The following is a 21,700-nucleotide window of genomic DNA, read 5'->3' as shown; positions in this document are numbered from 1 at the left end:
ATCAAGGAACGTACATGTAACAACCACGGTCCTGCCATCTGTGGCGGATGGCGCAAACAAAATATCACAAAGACAATGGAAAACTTTACAGCATTAAAAGTTTAACAAAATTGAACAAGATGGGCAGTATTTTAATCAAATTCCTTGTCGAAAATCAGCTCCAAAGCCACGTATTTAGTTTTTTCTTCAAGTCTTTTCGCTTTTATCGAAGCTTTGCTTTGTGTATTTTATATTTTTGGTCTTCCAATCAAATGACTCAACAGTTGGCGTAGCTGCTCCGGCAGCGAATTCCAGCAGCGGGTGCGGAAATTACGCGTGATTCGTTTCAAGAAATGTAGTTGAAAACACAATTTGCGTATATTTATCACGCTAGGCATTATTTTAAAGAGTTCTACATTAAATTTGATGTCCGAGTTTTGTATTATAAGAGTATTTGCAACATGAGAACACATGAATTTGCTTGTTACTGAGGTTGGATGTTTACACATCACTGGCGAGTACTGAAAGACTCGCTCACTTTTATTCGCTCTGATATTAATATATTTTCACATTTACGTATGTAATTTCTTACACTTCTATGCCTCGAACAATTTTTGAAACACACATCAAACTTAAAAATGTGTTCAAACATAAGTTAAAAACATTTGATGGAAGCAGCTCAACAAATAAACGAACTGAAAAACCTTTCAAGATAGTACAAGTTGCTGGCAATAGGTAGGTACCTAGCTAACATTGGAAGTTATTTCATCCGTCCGTCTGTCGACAGTTAAAGCCTGGTAAGGATTTGACGGACGGATGGAATTTTCTTGGTCATTTGATTGGCTGCAGGTCACGTGATTTACGGACCAACGAGTGACGGACGGTTGAAACGGATCTGTGTGAGTCTAGCTTAGTAAATCACGAGTTTTAGAGAGAGGAATTAAAGCAAACCATTTTCTAGGTTTAACTGACTACTTAAAGCAATTTTCAGTAATTATTTATTGAAGTGAAACTTCTAATGCGACTTCCAACAAGGTTGCGTTAAAAGATTAACGCTCCTGGGGTGGGGGAACAGAAAGAGACAGAGCGAGAGTGAATGCGTGTTTCATAGACACATAAATAATGAGTGTGTGTCATTTCTCTATGTCCACGAGGTCTCGCCGCGTCAATTTTCTCCTTGGGGCGAACCCGTCCGCTTGATTAAATAAACAGCTTTTATCGTTGAATGATTTCATGATTTATTTTAGTTTGATTTGATACAATATTATTTCACTAAAAATCTATTTCCACCCCTTCCTATTTTCATTTCCACATTACGAAGTTTCACTTCTTCCGCGCGGAGGGACTCCACGCACTATTTTACTTTTACGAAGTATAGGCCTATGTACTTTTATTTACGTATGTTAACACACGGTATTAACTTCAATCACTATAAAATAAAGTTTTCCATCGCACTTGCGTGCAACCAGTTCTAATCTGTTTCGCGCACGTCACGATAGACGTGCTTCTTGCCGGCCTGCTGCTATCGCCTGCTGACCTGCCGGCGTGACGTCACGTCCAATCCGCGCCCGAGGATCGTCATATTGTAGGAGGGCCTTAACCTATCTACATGCCACTAGGAGCGTGGCGTCACGTAATGGCGAGTTACTGGAGTAGCCTGAAAACATTCGTCTCTGCAAAAAAAAACACGACTTGTTCGTGTTTTCATCAATCGTTAGTTGATTCACAGTGACGTTCAGTCATTTCAGGTTATTTCAGTGCAAATTTTTGTTGTGGTTCAAAACAAGTGCGTATCCAGCAAAACGGAAATCAACCTCATTCATGGGGGAACGAGGATCCATGATGCCATACAATTAAATAAAAAAAGCACATGATCTATATTTTTTTTTAAAAATTAACAATAGTTAGAAATTTTCTAGCTACATCTCCTTTCTCATTTTTATAACAGTCATCAAATTTCACGATGACTGTAAATATTTAAGTTCATAACTTAAAAGGGTGAAATGAATGCTTTATATCAGTCCATTATGAAACGGTAAGATAATATAATAATATAGATTTTTTTTTTTAATTTATGGTTGGTTAAAATTGGATTCGGTTTTTGTTTTACTCGCCGTCATTGTTGTTGGTACGAATCCGGTTGTTTCGTGGGGATGAAGATAGGGTGGTTTTAACGGACATTTACAAAAGTGCAGCGAGGAAAAATAAACAGTTCCGTGAGTGATCCCGACCAGCCACGTCACTATCGATCTGAACCGGGACGTAGGTATTACAATGCGGCATCAGCCCACAGCTGAGAGCACACACGTCAGTCTGGAACTCGCGCGGTATTGACACACGAGGAGCGCTACGAACAGAGCCAGCACCTGCGGGCATCAACCTCGGTGCAAACAAGATGGCGGAGGGTGGCGCGAGCCCGCTGCCGTGGCCGGCCTGTCCAGCCAACCGCCGGCGCCGCCGCCGTCATTTAGTTTTGCACGCGGCACAAACGGTGGGGGTGTAAATGAGGACCCAAAAATTGTCAAAGAGGGTTTTTTTTTAATTATTGCTTTACGTTCATTTTTGTTCCCTTCAATGACATTTGGACATTTGGCCTTTTAGCGTCTCTGTGGGAGCGGGGACAAGTGTGTCGCAGTCCGTTGGCAAATGATAGTACTGCTGCGTGCACGCAACAAAACCTTTGAGAGAGAAATAATCGGTGTCGTGACATGCTAACTCATTTTTTTTTACAATAGAATTTAATTTTTAAAATTTTTCGACATTGAGTTGTGAATAGATTTTTTTTGTTTTTTGCGTAAAAGGTACCAGACATTGAAATTTTCATTATGTTTATGAAATTTTAACTGTCATAACAATAAAATTAATTAAGGAGTTCAGTTGAGTTCATGAACATATGACGAAACTAACTCTACATAAGTATGTAGCATGATCATCTGTATAGCTATGAACGATTTTAGATTTTTTTTACATACACCATTGATGGTATACTGTATGACATAAGAAACCTCAATTAAAGGAAAAAATAACACATTTTAAATCTATCTGCCCACTGCAAGAACCGTTCTAAGATTGTGTGTGTAACTTGTTTGGCCTGGAACATATTAGTTTGAATATGTACGCGAGAGCAAATTTTTTAATTAAATTGTATTATGAAAAAAAAATTAACTATAAATCGTTAAATTTTACTTAGTCGTGTTTCTCAGTTTCCGGTATCGCTGAGTTGTAACATTCCTGTGGTGAGGGTCGCGACTTCAATCCCATCACTTCAGCTTTGGCTCGTTTCATGAGCACCGACTGTGTTTGGGAATACAATGGAAGGTACTAACTTCTTTATCCAGTATGCAAAATTGTGCTACTCGGGGGCCCGTCCAGTCAGGGGCGTACGTGTGCTGGTGAGGCGGGATGATAGGTGCGACTCTCGCTGGTGCTTCTAACGCGGTGTCGCCTCTAAGCACAAGGCTGTGGACTGGCGCGTAGTCTTCTCGTCGCTCATAGGTAGAGACCGGAAAAATTCGCGGATTCATTTCGCGATAGGCTAAAATTCAAATATTTATACCTCAGTGCTGCCTCGGCTATTTGCTCACAACTCACCTGGATGACTCTGGGCCATTGAGAAACACCCAACCAAATCTTTATCGAATCACAGGCTGCTACGTTGGAACGGCTCACAAAACAGCAGCCAATGAGTGAGTGACATTTGTCCGAGTGTACGTAGAACTATGAAGTTCATCCTACAGGTCATTGAACCCGCGAATTTTTCCGGTCCCTAGTCATAGGGCAACTATGGTATTTGCGCGGTAACCAGGACATTGATTTAACGCAGTTTCATGGACATAGGCCATTGCAGTTTTGCACTTTTAGTCATGGAAAAATTCCGAAAAAAAAAAAAATTAAAAATATGAAGATAAATTTTCACAGAAAACCACACTGAAATAGATGATGTCGGACAAACGGAACCAACGATGAAACTAACAAGTATTATGGACTACACAACGACGATATGTTGAACATTTTTGTCCGTGCTGACGTCGTTGTGTTGCCCATGATACTTGTTAAGTTTCATCGTAGGTTCCGTTTGTCCGACATCAGCTGATTGCCTTGTTTTCTGTGATTTTTTTATCTTTTTATTTTTTGTTTCTTTTTTATTTTTGGAATTTTTTCATGACAAACAGTGCAAAACTGCAATGGCGTATGTCTAAAAAAAACTGCATTTGCATGAATCATTTAAAGAACGAAAAAGAACATTGTATGGTGGAGAAATGAAGATGAGGGTGTCATGAAAATTCCTTGATTGCTTTCAAGAATCTCCTCCGGATGTTTCATGCCTATAAAATGATTCTGAAAACATGCGTTTTAGCCATTTTCACTTATCTAAAAAAAAAAACACAGTTTAAAAAACCAAATACGGAAACGGAAATACGCAGCCACCCTCAGCGTATTTTTAAGATGTCGTAAATGTACACCACTCGGATATCTTGAGCAGTTTTCATTGCGTAGTTTGTTCCGAAGCTCTGTGCACAGTGTGCGTGCACGGGTAAGCAGGGGCCTTAAGTCTTGGTCTCGCACTTCACTTTTATAGTCATCCCATTTTCTCGGCATTGCTATAATTTAAGGGTATTATTTCATTTTGATAACTCCCTTGCATTTGTTTCTCTTTCACTACTATTTCAAAAAGACATTCACTAAGATTAATAATGACTATATGGCATGGTCGTGTGCCTAATGACCTGATGGCATGCGCCACCAGACTGTTTGACTAGCGAAAGAAACTTGTGCAGCTCTTAACCCAATCAATGAGGAAACACATGCTGCAATACAGATTTACCATGAAATAACTACGCCGTGTAGGTAACATATATTCCAACCAAATGAATTAGAACAAGCTACAGTATATCGCAGGATATTAATACTGTTAAATTTCCTTTTTTTTTTAATCATTTACACAAATACGCTATTATTTACAAGAAATGTAGCACTCACGAAAGCTAGCTTGTATGTGAGTTAAACTAGCGTACTGTATTTCTACGTGCCGTTATTTTTACTCTTTATATCACTATACAAAGAAACATTATGAAAAAAGTATAATAAATGAATATTTTCAATTAATTTTTGTGAAATACAAAGCAATACATTGGTACAATTATTAAAATATTTAAAATTAAATATAAAAGCAAAAAAAGCTTAAGCTACCACATGAAAGGTATCTAACCCTACTTAAATATCAAATAAATCTAATCAACAATGAAATTATCCAGCCATATATAGAGATAATTTTTGAAGGGATACTTCTTTAAAGTCGAGGCGATGATGTCATCAGAGCGTAACGGAAGTGTTAAGGTGGGTTTACGATTGAAAATTAAGAATTAAGACTTAAGACTTAGTCGTGTACTTACCATATGACTCTATGTAAACTAGTGGAATGGTTTATGATTGTCGTGTGTGAATTTTGACGGGTCGTGTGCGAACCATATGATGACTTAAGACTTAACAGAAATGGTTATATTTTATATTTTTCGTTAAGACTTTAGGGAAGCGACCAATCACAACAAACCGGAACCTTTCAACCGTAAGTTTATGTCTTATTGTTGGACCAAGCGAGGCAGTATTTTGGGTTAGAATTCGTATATTTGTCATTTGTAATCATCATCCATTTCGAAAAATAGATATCCCATTTGTCAATAACCTATTGCAAACCTGCTTCACCGTTTAGAACAATGGCCGACCATGTGTTTTGTGCTGTGATTGGTTAGAATTAACGACTTCTATGTCAATCATAAACTGGAAAATGTAGTTTTGACTTAATCGTGTGCTCGATGTTAAGTTATAATTCTTAAGGAAATCAATCGTAAACCCAGCTTAATGCTCAGAGGGGAAGGAAATGTGTAATGATCAGGAATAAGGTGCTCTATGGCGGAGAATGATTGGAACCTATGGAGTATGCCCTTCATGACATATTCTTATTATAGCGCAGTTGCGTATTTGCGCAATTATTGTATTCTTGCGTACTTGCATACTTGTTAATTATATTAGGTTTCATTTCCCACGCGCTTGGCGGCCAGCAACCAACCCCCCCCCCCCCCCTCCCCGCAAACCCATTTTTCACGAAGTACAGCTACAAGTTTTGAAAGCAAATTATTTTCGCTATAAATAGTCATCTGATTTGAATCATTATTTTGGACCTAAGTCATTGTTAGTTTGTACTATATGACCGATGAACGGACAAAGAAAATATGCACCCAAAACAAGCCAAAATCTGCTGATGTCTGAAGTTAAATGTCTCGTCATTGTCACCCTGCTGTGTTCGTCTGTGCTATTATATTACTGTGACAAATTCTTTACACGGAATTCTCAGTTTCGTCTTTACATTTAACCATATTTTGGCTTGTTTTCTGAGTGTATTCATCTTTCTTTGTCAGTTCTTTAGGGTTTTCTCTGTGACATAGAGTGCAGGCTGATCAAAAATAATGATTTAAATCAATATTCTCCATCGCAAGACACATTTATTTAAAAAAAAAAGAGCGTGTGTAAATAAGTACACGTGATAGAAGTGAAATTTCTTTGGCATAATGATCTCTTTATATGTAGAGACAGGAAAAATTCGCGGATTCATTTCACGATATGCTAGAATCTAAACAGCTGTGCATTTATATTGCTTCTGTGATTGGCTTACGATTTATCTGAAGGACTTTTAGCCAATGGGAAACCTTCAACCAAAAAAAATATCGAATCGCAAGCGTCCCAGTTGACAAGTGTCACGAGTCAATAGCCAATGAGCAAGTGGCATTTGCCTGAGTATGTAGAGGGTTTTGGAGTCCATCCTAGAGGTCATCGAAAGCGCGAATTTTTCCAGTCTCTATTTATGTCTTTGGCCAAGTGCCTGTCCTCTGTCAGAAACGTTTCACAATTTCACAACAACGTTGCATTGAAATTCGGCTTTTGAAATTTCGCTCTCGTCGCGCCCAAAGGAGTTTCTCCCGAGAACCCGCCGCCTGTGTCGGACTGTGTCGGACTGTGTCGGACTGTCTGGTTGCGTATGCGGCGTATCCGCATCCATGCCCATGGGGGCCCCAGGGCGGAAGGGCCTCACGGATAAGAGCGCTGGGTTAAGAAAGAAAAGGGGGGGGGGAACCCCTATTTGTGTCGGACTGTGTCGGACTGTGTCGGACTGTGTCGGACTGTGTCGGACCGTGTCGGACTGTGTCGGACCGTGTCGGGCCGCAGGCTGGACGCGCGCGGGCGCACCATGGCGACGGCGCTGCGCTGGTCCGACCCGGGGGCGCTGGGGTCGCGCGCCTTCCTAGCCGCCGCCTCCCGCCCGGCGCTGCTGTCCATCGACGCCAGTCGCCCGGAGGACGAGGGCGCCTACCGCTGCCGCGTCGACTTCAAGAACTCGCCCACGCGCAACTCCCAGGTCAACCTCACCGTCGTAGGTAAAACCAGCACGGCCGCATCCCTCCCTGCTGCTCTCTGTCTCTCTCTCTCTCTCTCTGTCTCTCTCTTTCTCAGTCCCGGGCAGGAGCATGGACTGCGACACCAGCTGCGTGGTAAAACATTGTTGCCCTGTCACGTGTCTGATGATTGGTAGAGCCACGGAATTTTCGCGCATTCATTTAGTCGCAAGCTAGAATGCAAACCTCTACACTGTCGCACTGTGTTCATGATTGGACCGCAGTTATCTGGACACGCCCCTCTACGACCGTGAGCCAACGACGCCCAGCTAGGAGAGAAGTAAGCGAATCAGGTAGTGCCAAATAACAAGGATAGAATTATTCTCTCTGAGAAATCAACCCATGTAATAGTAAAAATGGGTAGAGCACACCTATAACTTTGAATTCTATCCTGAGGCCAGAGGAATACGCGAAATTTCCGGGACTCTAATGATTGGTTGTGTTTCACTCAGGCACACGCGTGCTGTACACGGCCATCCAGTGCGGGAGCAAGCGCGTCCCGAACGGGCCCCCGTCAAACAGGGCAAGTGGCTTCTTTCTCTTGCAGGCGGCCACCAGTGACCGGGAATGAACCACTGACGCGGACATAAACCTATTGCAGTCTGATGAAAGTTAACATCGTTTCGTGAAAAAAAAAAAATAATAATACACGCCCCTGCGCATGGGTGTACATCTGTAGTATTTTAAATTGTTAGCATGTTTGTCCAGGTCAATGAAACTGCCCGAAGGAACTTCAACCTGTCACTCAAGTGCGACTCCAAAAGAAGGGGGCAGGAGCGATAGACCCTCCCGGGCTGTAGTTTTACTTTAATGTGTTAAACGTTTCTTCCATCAAAAGTTGTATGAAAGTACTAAAGTTTAGTACTTTTTTCTAAATATATTTCAAGACCAATCTTTGACTTATTTGACGTAATTCTTCTTTGTACGACAGACCCTCCCGAAAAGTCTTGCCGGAGCGGCTCCTGCTGTTAATACAGCAAATGTTCTTTAGTCAGGCATGTTTGCCACATTATGGATTTGGCCGGATTATCCAACGCTAATATAGTTTTAGCGGGAATATAAAATATAATATGCAGTACAATGGTATTTAAAACAAGCCGTATAAAGCATATGAGGGTTGTTTTCTTCCAAAAACCATTACGGATATGTACCCGTGAGATGTGAAATGTAACCCACTAGAAAACAGGAAACACTGCTCTGGAATGAAAACCGAACAGTAATGATGAACTCGGAGCGAACTGAAAACACCGGCAGCGCAGTAGTGCGCCCTAGCGGCGAAGATCAACTGCCAGAATATCCGCCAGAGAAAAATATATATCTGAGCGCGAGCGAGCTGGATTTGTGCCGGACTGCAGAATGTGCCGAACCATGGGACGTGAAGAAATGAGATGTGACGCAGTTGGTGAGACGCCTGGATGCTCTTACTGGAGGAACGGGTTTGAATCCCGGGTCCGTGATTTCCCGGAAGCCACTCCAGACGAATGCTGGGATGATTCCTTACCGTGGGACATGGACGATTCTTTTCCCATAACTCCTCGTCTGTGGTTGGTGTGATACCGTCTCTTAACTGTTTGAATATTTGTCCGCTTTAAATTTATTAAGAAAGCTCGTTAATAATTATCCAGAGATCTTCGCACATTAGTGGGCTGTGAATTTACTTTGAACATCGACTCACAATTCTAATCTTAAGTTCTTTAAATGATACGTTATTTTCACATACGCAATTGTTGGTTTTCAATGAACGCCAAGAAACGGGCAAAGAGATTAATATACAAGCACACAGAAGACAAGCCAAAATCAGCTGATGTATAAATTTAGATGTATAGACAGAGTCGAGGATTCCGTGAAAGGAATTAAGATAGAAAAATATCACTGCACAGACGAACAGAGTATGCTGACAACATGAACAGTAAATACAGACAAATAAGCTAATTTGGACAACATAGCGCTGCACATACTAACCTAACACAACACAGAGACAAACAGGAGAACTCAGCGGTGAGACTGAACAAATATTCTACACAACATAATGACTACAGCACAAACTAAAACAGTAGACTACTTAAAACAAGACTTCTACGAACTTTTCAGGAATTTACATCTGTTCCCGTCAACAGACTAATTTTTAACTTAGTTTCTGTATTTTTATGTATTCATTACTTTGTTCTTGGCGTTTCTCTGTGGCATATAGTGTAAACCAGCAATGACGTGTGTACAAAAAAAAATGTTTTAATTCAATAAAAATCTTGTATTATTAAAGAACCTCCGTAAACCCCTCGGATAAAATAATAATGTTATAATTGACAAGCGCATGTTTATCCTGTTTACATCAAAGCATGGAACTCATTAAGGAGCCCGCCTAGTCAGGGGTTTATGTATGTCAGTGAGGCAGGACGATAAGTGCGACGTTCGCTGGTGCTTCTAGCGCGGTGTCGCCTCTAAGCTCAAGGCTCTGAACTGGCGCGCAGTCTTCTCGTCGTGCATGGGTCAAATATGAGATTTGAGTGGTAACGATAACATTATATGGCGAAAATATTAAGATAAAGGTGTAAAGCAAGTACTTTCAATGCTTTCAAAAACATCCACCGGTTGTTTCATGCTTAAAATACGCGATTTAGCCATTTTTTCACTATTCTGAAAACACAGTTTAAAAACAGGAAACGCAACCAGAACCACTCATCCATCCTTGGCGTATTCTAAAATGCTTTTCGTAATCAGACACTACTCGGATGTCCAGAGCAGTTTTCAAATCACGTTGTTTCTTCTGAAGCTGTGTGTGTGCCCGGGTAGGCTTGACCTTAAATCGGATTCCGGAGTCGTCTCTAAGAAGATTCTTGCATCTGGAGATACTAAGAACGCTTCCTTTATTTGAGATGCATGATTCGTTTATTAAGTCAGAAAATTTGATTTTTTTGACTCTTTAATTCTCTCCCTGTCGATGAGACGTGAAGCCCGAAAAAAATATTATTTAAAAACTCTCACCTTCCCAGGCGCTATTAGGTTCCCTCGATGTTCCGTGTTCGCTAAAGTGACTAGGGTCATGGGTTCGAGACCCGCAACCCAGCAATGTTTTTTATAAACATGTGAGTGACTCTTCCAGTACTCGCCAGTGATGTGTAACATCTAACATCGGTAACGAGCAAATTCATGTGTTCTCTTGCTGTAATGACACTTTTAATAAGACACTTGGACACTATATTTAACGTAGAATTTTTTTAAAATAATGCTGAGTGTGATAAATATACATATAAACAAATTGTGTTTTCAAATACATTTCTTGACGCGAATCACACGTAGTTTTCGCACCCGCCACTAGAATTCGTTGCCGGAGAAGATACGTGACTATTGAATCATCTGATTAGTGGACCGAAATTTTAAACTATATAATCAAACGACTCCGATAAAAGCGAAAAGGACTTGAAAAAAATAATAATAAACTCCGCCTTTGAACCTAATTTTCAACAAAGAATTTATGAAATACTGCCTGTACTGTTAAAATTAACTAAATAGTTATTACTATAACGATTCCCTTCGGTTTTGTGAGCTTTGGTTTGCCACAGATAACAAACAACAGCACGGTTACACATTTCCGTTCCATGCTACTTCCATTCCATTCGCGAAATTGTTCCTACCAAATGCCGTATACTCGAATTAAGTTACCAAGTCAGTATACTTCACGTGAGTCGTAATTTACCGTAATCTTGAGTAGCCCGTCATTTTAAGCCTCTGTGGAAAACTGCGTAACATATAAACCTTACCGTTACGTTTAAGTTTTCTTGATTAATGTATTTTTTCTTCGCTGGCCATCTGGTGCAGACAGCGTCCAGTCGCGACTCTGAACCCCCTCCCATTCCTTTGCCTCCTTCTCTCCCCCCCCCCCCAACATTTTTTGTAGAAAGTGTATTTTTTCAGGCTGGGTTTATAAACATCACAAAAAATACAATAGCGTAATCGTGATAACACCTTAAAATTATCTTAAACCTTGGTGCAAAGCAAACTTTTACACAACTACGTATTAGAGTAAGGGATGAAAATGGTGTTGAAGGTCAAAAAATTTCTAATGATTTATTAGGAATAATATGAAATTCGTTCTAAACTATTCAATGGTGGATACATTGAGTTAAAAACATACTGTTACGATTTATAATGTAGGGGAGAACTGGGTTCGTAAGGGATAGCCCAATTAAGTTTTATAACAGTTTTATTAATTATTAATATTTCCATTACTAATAAATAATTGTACTTAAAAAAATGTCCGATCACCAACCACTGGCACTTGAATATTTTTTCGCAAGTCACTACATGACTGTCAAGTTCAACATTTCGCACTCCTCACTGGAGCTAGGCTCAACATCAGTGGTTCGCCTCTCATCTAGTTCCTGTCCACACATATATAAAGTCACGCCACTCAGTCGCACTCTCTCGATCCCGTTGCTCCGCGTCGCGCCACTCTCGAGGAGGTCTCTCACCCTCTTCACCGATGTCGCTCTTCTCTTCACTAGCGGAACTCTCCGAACCCTCGGAACTCGCTCGGAACTCCCGAGGAGACAGGCGTCGCTGCTTATATGCCTGTGGTGCCCTTCTCGAACCGACGAGAGCGGCTGTGACGAGTCGCGTCATCCCGGGCCGAAAACCAACGCCCGAAAAGTCCAGAAAGGTGACGGTTATTCACGTCACTCCTCGTGGTGGCCTCCGTAAGCCCGGAATTCCCAGGCCGCTAAAGGTTACAATAGTTCGAGGTGTAACGATGTGCGGGGAGAGGAGCCTTGTAATCCGGCCAGGCACGCGTGGCATGACTTACGTCAATGGACGGCGCGTGACGTCAGTGGCCGTGCGAAGCCGCCAGCCAGCCAGGACACTAGGGTGATCCAGGGAACCCCAGGACCCTAGGGTGATCCAGGGAAACCACGGAAAACACCGGTACGTTGGGGCCGGTATCGAACCCCTAGGCAAGAGTGTGAGCAGGATTTCATTTGGGTGGAAAGGTCGAGAGAGATGCGGATAAACAGGTTTGTTTGTATATGGCAAAATAAATATATTTTTTGTTTAGTCAATCAAAATTTTGTAGCAGGAAAGATATTGTTGAGCCAACGAAATCATTTTTTTTAACTTAAATGTATATTTTATTATATGTAACAAATCAATCTTGTTACCAAATTTGTATAGACAAAGAAAATATTTTGTTATATTTGATTGAATCAAACAAACTTTTTTTTTTCTGTTTGTAGAACTGCTTTGCCCGCTTTTTGCTTTTAATTTTTTTTCCTTTTGTAGGTTGGGAATTATAGATGTGTATATATGTACATATTATAATTAGGAGGGTATATAATTACCCCTCCCCCAAACTACGTAGGCCCCTGCCCCTAGGGTCCTCGCGAGTGTGTTACAACTGCACCCACTCGCTCCGCACCGGACAGACGCGAGCCTGCTACTCGTCGGCTCGACCCATTGCTAATGCTGTTGACAGGCCCCTTCAGAACTACTCGCGCTCTTATCTACGCCACTCGCTCAAGTCAGGAGAGTGCTGTTCGATCCTGTATCGACGTTGTCGACCCTCGGGCGAGGCGCGAAGCCCGTCGGGACAGCCCCTTCTGAGCGACACTTGTTCGTGTCCACCTCACCGCGTCTCCGGAGCTCGCGTTTTTAATATTTCAGCGAGACGCGGGCCGTCCGGTCGAAGCTACAGCCGCGCCGCCCAGCTTGCACGCGCACATTACTGTAACCATCCATCATTCCATCAATCAGTTATAACACAAAATGTTTTGTTTCACTTTGAATAAGCTAAATGTTACTCTTTTTTAATTTATTTTGTTTGTATAAAAAAAAGGCAAAGTTGTGCCTACCACCAAGGTTATCACAACCGTTCGTAGGCATGTAACAAATGTTAAATAAATAATTCAATTTTAGTCTTAAACAGTATGAAGTTGTCTTCTCAGGAATAAAAAAACTCGATATGTGTCGTATTTAAAACTCTAATCAGCACAAATAAATAAAATGTATTTTATATTCTTATAAGTCATGAAATTACAGTACCAAAATCCAGTTTGCAAACTGTAAATTATTCCCAAATACCATGATTAAAAAGTGACCACTTAAATGTGTCGCTAAAAGGAGAACATTGAAGTTTTTCAGAGGATCTTCACTCTGTTGTAGGAGGAGTTTGTCAAGTCTTCTTCAGTGAGGTTCAAAACGAAGGAGAACCGTTCATGGGTCAATCTAAAATACATTTTGAACTTTTTGTCTTCGTCAAGGAGATGACTCTTGATCAAACTGTTGAAAATTCCTTAATTTCTCCGCTTTGTCAACACATCACTCACTTGTTTCCTGAATTTCGCATATTCAGTTAGTATGACCTCTTCTTACTGGTGATCATCCATAGTTTCTTTAATTAACACCGTAACCATCACCTTCCTTTTCCTGCACATTGTCCCCATTTTACATGCTGTCCTTACGTCGACTGAGGGCCGGTTTCACCAGTCGAGTTGAAAATCCCGATGATGTTATCGAGATAAAAAGTTAATCTTCCATTTCTATCTCGATAAAGTTATATGTGTTTCACCACATATTATCTTTCTCTGAGAAAATCGAGATAAGTTTAACTCGATCTTCTGAAATTATCGCGATTTTCTGTTTGTAAACACCTTTCGTTATCAAAGTTTGGCTAGAAATTTCGTAGGCTACTATGGCGAGCCAAGGCTGTAATTTGTCAAAGAAGCAGAGAAATAAAAATACATCGCAGCAGGAGAAATACATTCTTTTAGATTTAGTAACTGAACATTTCAATATCATTGAAAATAAAAAAACAGATGGTGTTTCACAGCAACAAAAAATGAAGCAGTGGCAAATACTTGCAGATACTTTCAATTGTATGTCTGGAGAACATCACAGGACTGCAGAAAATTTAAAAGCGGTGTGGGAGAATCTCAAAAAGCACACGCGAAAGACTTCTGCTGATCAACGAGTTCAAGTATTAACTGGAACAGGTAATATATTTTTTGTCTGTATATCCTGGTACATTATATTTAGGTACAGCAATAAATATTGTATGCATTTTTATCCATAATGCAATTTTACGAATTGTAAACATGTGCAATAACAATTTTTTTAGTTACTTGAATTAATTGTAATATATTAAAGAGGTATCTTGGGTGGAGTTGGAATCAGAACTATAACCTTTGCACTGTCAAGAAGACACTTCGCACTATACCACCAGTGGATATGAAATATACACCACATAACTAAATTAATTCTGTATTTTTTCAGGTGGAGGTCCTTCAAAAACAGTTAGTAAGGATCCCATTTGTGAGAGAGTGCAGAGCCTAATCAAACCGACTATCGATGGTGCCAAGAATCCCTTCGATTCAGATTCAGATGCAATAATATTACCATTTGATGCATCAAATAGGCCTACTGATGAGGATGACAGCATTCAACTGGATGTCGGAGCAGAAGTGGATGTTTCTTTCGTGGAGACGGCAGAGACAGTTAGTAGGCCTACACTTTATTTTGAGAAAACCTAATGGATGTGTCACTGTGCATAGTTATGCTTATTAATCATGTATAGCTATAGCCTATGCACTGTGTTAACTTTATTTCTCTCACATAATGTTCAAATTTAATTTTTCCACAGGTAACTCTTCCAAATGGCGACTGGACGCATTATACTCCAGCCATGCTCAGCAGTCCTGTGTGTTCTGCCCTTCGACACTCCAATAACAACTCGGCTATCACAAACACAGTGCAGACCAATACTACTGATTCATGCAGTGCAAGTAGTGGGAAGGCAATGCCTCCTAGCAGTAGGGGAAATGCTTCAGTGCAATCTCCCTTTACTAGCAAGCGGCGACCAACCCCGGCCACCAAAGTGAAAGAAGTAAGTGCTGTCAATGCAGCAAAAATCGAACTAATTGAACTTGCAAAAAAACATGCAATCGAGGAAAAAGAAGTTATGAAAGAAATCTGGGAACTGCGGTTACAACAAGAACGAGAAAAAGTAAAGCAGGAAAAGCTGCAAACTGAACTTTTATCTTTACAAATCTTGAAAATAAAGAAAGAACTAGAACATTTGCAGTAATTTAATTGTTCTTATGTATTAAACATTTGCTCAACTATCATGACATAATTTTTATATATTACATGTATATTTACAAAGTGATATTCATTGTGCCTATTAACAAACAGTTTCAAGTACAAATGTTAAGAATTATATAAAAGATAATACATGTTCGCTTATGTCACATTATTTTGTATGATCTAAGCAGTTGTTCAATGCAAATGTATTAAAATATTCCATACATCTTGCTATATGTAGTTATTTTCACCAGCAAATCTTCAAGTTGATGGCATCTCTGTGTGACATATAGATCAGTATGACCTACAACAAACTGAAAATACACAGAGTGATAAATAATCGTATCTTAAATAAGTATTACAACACACACACATATATAGGTATTTAATTATAGGTATATGTAAATTTCATTTACCTCCTGAAATAGTTTTCAATCAGTAAATGCCTGACACTGTCATATCTGGGCCTTCTGTTTGCATTTTCGTTGTTCTGCTGTACATTTCCTTCCTCAAGCAACTGTTGCCAAGGGAGGTGGAGATTGAGGTTAGGGTCGTCTGGAGGGAGTTCTTCCCCAGTTTGTCGCAGGATATTATGCAGCACCCCAGTCGCTACAATGATGGCAAACGAATGTTCTAATGACACTCTCAATCCTAAAGATAAGACTGGGAAACGTCGCTTCCAGCAACCGAATGTTCGCTCTACAGGATTTCTTGACCTAATTTGCGACTCATTAAATAGGTGTTCCTGTGGACTTCTGGGATTATCTAATGGAGGCATTAGATATGACCTACAAGCATAGCCCGCATCAACAAGTAGTACAGAATCACCATACTCCCCTCTCTCAAAACATGCCCTTCTGTTGCTATTGTTGAATATGGTACTATCATGTGAGGAACCAGGCCATCGTGCAACAATATCTGTAATTTCCAATTTTGTATTACAAATTACTTGCACATTCACAGAGAAGTAACCTTTTCTGTTACGGTAGAATTCTGCATTGTTTCCACCTGCAACAAACATAAAACAAGCTTGTATGTGGATTGCAATGTTTAATAAAAAGGTAGCATAAAATCAGTGTTTAAACCAACCTGGTGACTGGATTTTTACATGAGTGCAATCCATAGCACCAATAGCCCTGGGAAATTTAGCAATTGCATAGAAATCCCTTTGTGCTAAATTCAGTTCTTCCATCGTCTCTGGGAATTTAATGAACTGCGGTCGAAGAGATGCAATTGCGGAGCTAACCCTATGTATTATTCGGTGAGCTGTGGGTTTACTAAAGCCAGCATAATCCCCAATGGTTAGCTGGTTACAGCCTGTAGCATAAAATCGAAGTGTAGCCAGCAGTTGGTTCATTGGCGGCACTGACATATTCCTGTGAAAGACGAAAAAAGTATGTTGAAGGTTGTAATGTAATGTTCGTATAAATGAGTTTTATTTTACTTGTCTATGATTTCATATACATATTTATTATTCTACAGAAACAATTAACATTAGGAAATAATATTAATATAAACTTACTTTTCGGGAAACTGTAGTTGATTTTCTATAAGTTCCAAAACAAACATAGTCGACTGTTTTGAAAGGCGAAAATGTATTTTAAAGTCTTCTTCATCATACATTTCAAAATAATCGCTTCTATCTCGCATCCATCGTGGCCGACGAACAATGGCATCTTCTTCATCACTTTCATCTTCAAAAATCAAATTGTACATGCCTCGAGCCATTACAATTTTTAAAATATCCTCTCGTCACTTCGTTTTACAATATTATCTCGATAATAAGACTTTAACCACGAAAATCGGTGGTTAAAATATTTTATCTCGATAACACTAAAAGATCGAGATATTCGGTGTGGTGAAACGGGATATTCAGTTAATCTGGATAATTCATTACTTTATCGAGATAATTTCGCTTGGTGAAACCGGCCCTGAATAGATAAACACGCTGCACTAGGAAAACACTTTCACGCCGCGTAATATATTTGACGCTCCTGTCGACGTTTTCAAGCAAATTCTGTTTCTGCTGCGCAAAAATACTTGCCGCTAGAAAAACCCACCTTTACTGATCCTCTTGATGGACGCGCGGATACAAGCCATCAGGCCCACTCCACTGATAAACACATTCATCAACACGCTGAAAGGATGAACCAAGCATGGTTTTCTAAAGTAATGAGAGAGCCTAACTTCGGAAGACTACATGTGTCTTGTGTAATCGATTTAATGACTTTTTTGGTTCTGACATCCTTCTGCAAGCCACACGTATGATGTGTGACGTGAATTGCGATGTGCGATTTGCTGTGTGTGATGCACGGTGTACAATGAACGATGTGTGATGTATGTTATGTGTGGTTTATGTGATGTTTATTTTTATTTTATATATCTGATGTGTGGTGTATGTGATTTGTGGTGTATGATGGATGGGATGTGTGATTTTTTTATATGTAATGTGTGATATATGATGTGTTACGTGCGATATATGTGAAATCTTGTGTTGTAATGTGTGTAATTGTGTAATTGCAGTGCCTCCCGAGCAGCTGGTGGTTTACGACGGCTCCGGCCAGCCAATCAGCGGCTCCGTGATCGGGCCAATCGCAGAGGGATCTGAACTCGTGCTCACCTGCCACGTGATAGGAGGTGAGTGTTGCTTATTTACGAGTAATTTCCTTTTCCAATAAAACTAGTCTTAAGGTGTCTATTCAAATTCACTTGCAAATACTTCATATAGTAAATAACTATATTTTAATCATAATGGGGACGCACGGTATTTGAGTGGTCAGGTGGTCAGATTACTCGCCTCCCACCAAATTTAACTTGGTTCGATTCCCGGGAGGGTATAGTCCGGAGTTTTTTTCACAAGTGAGTAACGTGGCGGATGCTGTTGTGCGCATAAGGGTTTCCTCGGGGTTCTCCCGTTGTCACCCAAAGTCTTTTCTCGTCATACCTCTTCGTCTCTATTCACCTCGATGTCATTTATAACCAGTCTCATCCTTTATTAGCGTTTGCACATTAATGTACATTCACGCTCTCTAGCCAATGCAATGAATGTGCTATTAGCGTTGTCCTTGTTTCGGTGTGTGCTCTGTTACCAGATGTACGCCACAGAGTACAGAAGTTTTATACACAACTTTAGAATGAAATGATAATTGTATTTAAATATATCTGAATTTTATTATTTTGTAAATGAAAATATGGAATTAGAATTTTAAAATACATTTCCTTGTTGTATTTCATTAAGAGCATCATTTTAAATTGTTCAGTTTTTAACTCTAAGGAGACGTAACTGTAAATCGAAATCTTGGTTTCAAATTTTTTGTCAATTTTTTTAAAAATATAATTTAATATTTCTTATTCGGTTTCAGTATTGTACATAATTTAATAGAATTTCTTGTTATAGTGATCGAATGCTACAAATAATTTCTCCTGTGAAATAATGAAATAATAATAATAATTGGTCTTCAGCATTGAATTTTTTTTTCTTTCAGAATGACTACGACTGAAGTTATAATGTCAATATGTGCTATTTTATGGTTTTAAAAATAAACCAAAAGGACAATTACAAATATATTAAAACTTATTATATAACTATTGATGGTATACAAAACAAGATTGTTAATATTAACAAGCCGGGTAGCATCAATGTTGCAACATTGAGCGCCATTTGCTATATACTGAAAATTAAGAGTGAGACATGCCATAGTAGAGACCTGTAAAATTCGCGGATTCATTTCGCGATAGGATAGAGTCCAAATACTTTTGACATTATTTTGCTTCAGTGATTGGGCCACAGTTTATCTGAAGGACTCTGGGCCAATAAAAAATCTTTAACAGAAGAATTAGCGAATCACGATCATTCCAGTCAACAGGTGTTACGAGTCGGTAACCCATCAGCAGATGTAATTTGCACGAGTGCGTAGAGGATCATGGAGTCTATCCTTTAGGGATTTGAAATCGCGAATTTTACAGGTCTCTAGCCATAGACCATTCACGGGGCAAACTGCAACACCGCCTTACATTGGTGCGTGCCGGGTGCTATATCCTCACAAAGACATGGATTACCAGAAGCTGAGTTGCAAAAACAATTAAGTTACTCTCATTATGTTACTGTTTGTTAACTGAAGAATCAATAATAAGATTTTAATACTTCATAGTGCCAAATTTAGCTCAGGCTAATTGTGTTTACCCAAATTGAGTGTCTTTGCGTATTTTCGTTTCGATTTTAATTGAAGCCATTATAAAATAAAACTATATATAATGTTATGTGCATTTCTTAATTTAATAAATCTTTATTTGCACATTTTGATAATAATTTAACGATCTGAACAATTTGTAAGTTAGTCGGATGCTCTTACGAAACGTATTATGTTCGCAGCATGGTGATACATGGAAAAAAAAATTGGTTAGGCTTTGAACTCAATAAATGATAAAAATTTGAGATATGTTTCTCTGAAAATTTAACAAATGGCTTACTTCAACTATTTATGAAAATATTTATGTTTTGTTATTTTTTCACGTGTGTGTATTTAAGATTCGGCGTTATACGTCATAGTGAATATTTTTAATGTTTTTGTTTTATTCCAGGATTTTGCAAGGGAATGTTTTGAATACTGAATCATAAAAGTTATTCCTACGCTCACCACAGCTGTGAAAATACACATAGTAACATATAGTTAGTGACAACGTTGAAACTGGTCAAACAAACTATTAACCTGTTTTTTTTCCCACGAACAGCCAGGGAACACGTAGCACACATATCTGACGACCAAAATTTATAATGGAACACAATTTCCACTGCTTATATAGTAAAGCATACGTGATTATTTGTGTTATACAAATAATGAAGCAAAATGTATTGCAATATACTAACATGGTGGACGAAGTCGACCCTTAAAGACCTCGAAGTGGGATTGGAGGCTGGTTTGAATCCACAGCACGAAGGCGAACGAGTTGGGAGTCTAGCCTATCGCGAAATGAAGTCGCGAGTTTTTCGGGTTTCTAGCCATTGGTATTTTGCACTTATTTCACAAATAAAACCCAAACAGACAAAGAAAAATGACTACACAAACACACAGTAAACTAGCCGAAATGGCCGATGTCATGGGCTGATTTGACATCGCTTGATGAAATCGGCTTGTTTTCTGTGTGTTTGTATGTTCATCTTTCCTTTTCTGGTCTTGTGGAGTTTTTTTTTCTCTATGATATAACAGTCCAAACTAGAAATAGCGTATGTCCATAATAATTATTTAAATCAATCTTCTCCATTGCAAAGATTTAGTCAAAGAATGTGGTCACTGTCACCGTCCGCAGTCCGGGAGTAAGAGGACAACACAGCAGCGCCTAGTCCTGAAGCCAGAAAGAAAGTGTTTCACCCCGTGGCTCGGCCGGGAATCGAGTCCAGGTCAGAAGCTTCACGGGACCCACCTAGCCGGTGTGTGTTATTGCAGGGCCGGTGCAAGGTTGTAATACCCCAAGTGTCTTAAAGAATAATTCAGTAATTAGATAAAAATATTTGGAAACTCTGAATACTGGGGCCCTCAATTGATAGCTATAAAAGTCAACAACAGAGGCGACACTAGGAGTAAACAAAGAAAATTTAGAGACTCCCTACGAACACTTGAGAGAAAAAGGATCGTTATTATATATTAAACAAATAAAAAACAACTGTTACGTCTATAGACTTCCTTATTTTATTAATCATTGTTCTTTCATTTTTATAGATTAAATTTTCCTTAATAACATCTGTTTTTCATTGATAAGTGATCTTATTAAAATGCCTCACAATTACACTTATTTACTAATTGAATTTTTTTTTATCGGGCCGGCCCTGAATGTTTAACAAAAATAACAATACTTAAAAACATGAATGAAATCAACATTGGTAACTTGTTGTACATATAGTCCTTGCAAAACATAAAATACATTTCTCCTCCTCGAACTGCTTTTACTGTCCGCTGTCTTAAATGGGTTATACTATTTTTTTTTGTTGAGTTCGTGAATAGAATAATAGAATAATGCGGGTATCACCCGGGGCTGTAGGTAGACGGTGAGCGAGGTAGTAGGCCTAAAGATGGTGGATTCTGCTCAGGAACCGACTCCAGAGGTTCTGGCAGAGGATTTTGGCTGCCCCAAACTTGGAACCCTGTCTGAAACAGAAGTCCAAATTCCAAAGAATTAGACCTGTTTCCAGACAGTATGCTTAAATG

At 39.4% G+C, this 21,700-nt stretch overlaps 2 protein-coding genes across 2 annotated transcripts in view; both read left to right on the top strand.

Annotated features, from left to right (window-relative positions):
* Positions 1-21,700, top strand: part of LOC134539874 (hemicentin-2-like) — a 98,339-nt gene that overhangs the window by 33,891 nt on the left and 42,748 nt on the right. Inside the window, exons 6-7 of the mRNA XM_063382603.1 lie at positions 7,201-7,409; positions 18,021-18,134. Coding sequence (XP_063238673.1) covers positions 7,201-7,409; positions 18,021-18,134 — 323 coding nt within the window. The remainder of the gene's footprint in view (positions 1-7,200; positions 7,410-18,020; positions 18,135-21,700) is intronic.
* On the top strand, positions 13,901-15,539 carry LOC134528306 (myb/SANT-like DNA-binding domain-containing protein 3). Its single transcript, XM_063361821.1, has 3 exons — positions 13,901-14,410; positions 14,691-14,911; positions 15,058-15,539. Exons 1-3 carry the CDS (start codon positions 14,110-14,112, stop codon positions 15,499-15,501), a joined length of 966 nt encoding a protein of 321 aa, XP_063217891.1. The 5' UTR covers positions 13,901-14,109; the 3' UTR covers positions 15,502-15,539.

The sequence above is a fragment of the Bacillus rossius genome, chromosome 1 (genome assembly GCF_032445375.1).
Source record: "Bacillus rossius redtenbacheri isolate Brsri chromosome 1, Brsri_v3, whole genome shotgun sequence".
NCBI classification, from domain to species: Eukaryota; Metazoa; Arthropoda; class Insecta; order Phasmatodea; family Bacillidae; genus Bacillus; species Bacillus rossius.
This window is presented reverse-complemented; position numbering and strand designations above follow the sequence as displayed.

What these genes read in the sequence shown, in the direction of transcription:
- LOC134528306 (XM_063361821.1), top strand. Translation starts at nt 14,110, where the DNA reads ATGGCGAGCCAAGGCTGTAATTTGTCAAAGAAGCAGAGAAATAAAAAT. An exon ending in TCAAGTATTAACTGGAACAG is followed by an intron (nt 14,411 to 14,690) that starts GTAATATATTTT and finishes GTATTTTTTCAG; the next exon opens with GTGGAGGTCCTTCAAAAACA. An exon ending in TCGTGGAGACGGCAGAGACA is followed by an intron (nt 14,912 to 15,057) that starts GTTAGTAGGCCT and finishes ATTTTTCCACAG; the next exon opens with GTAACTCTTCCAAATGGCGA.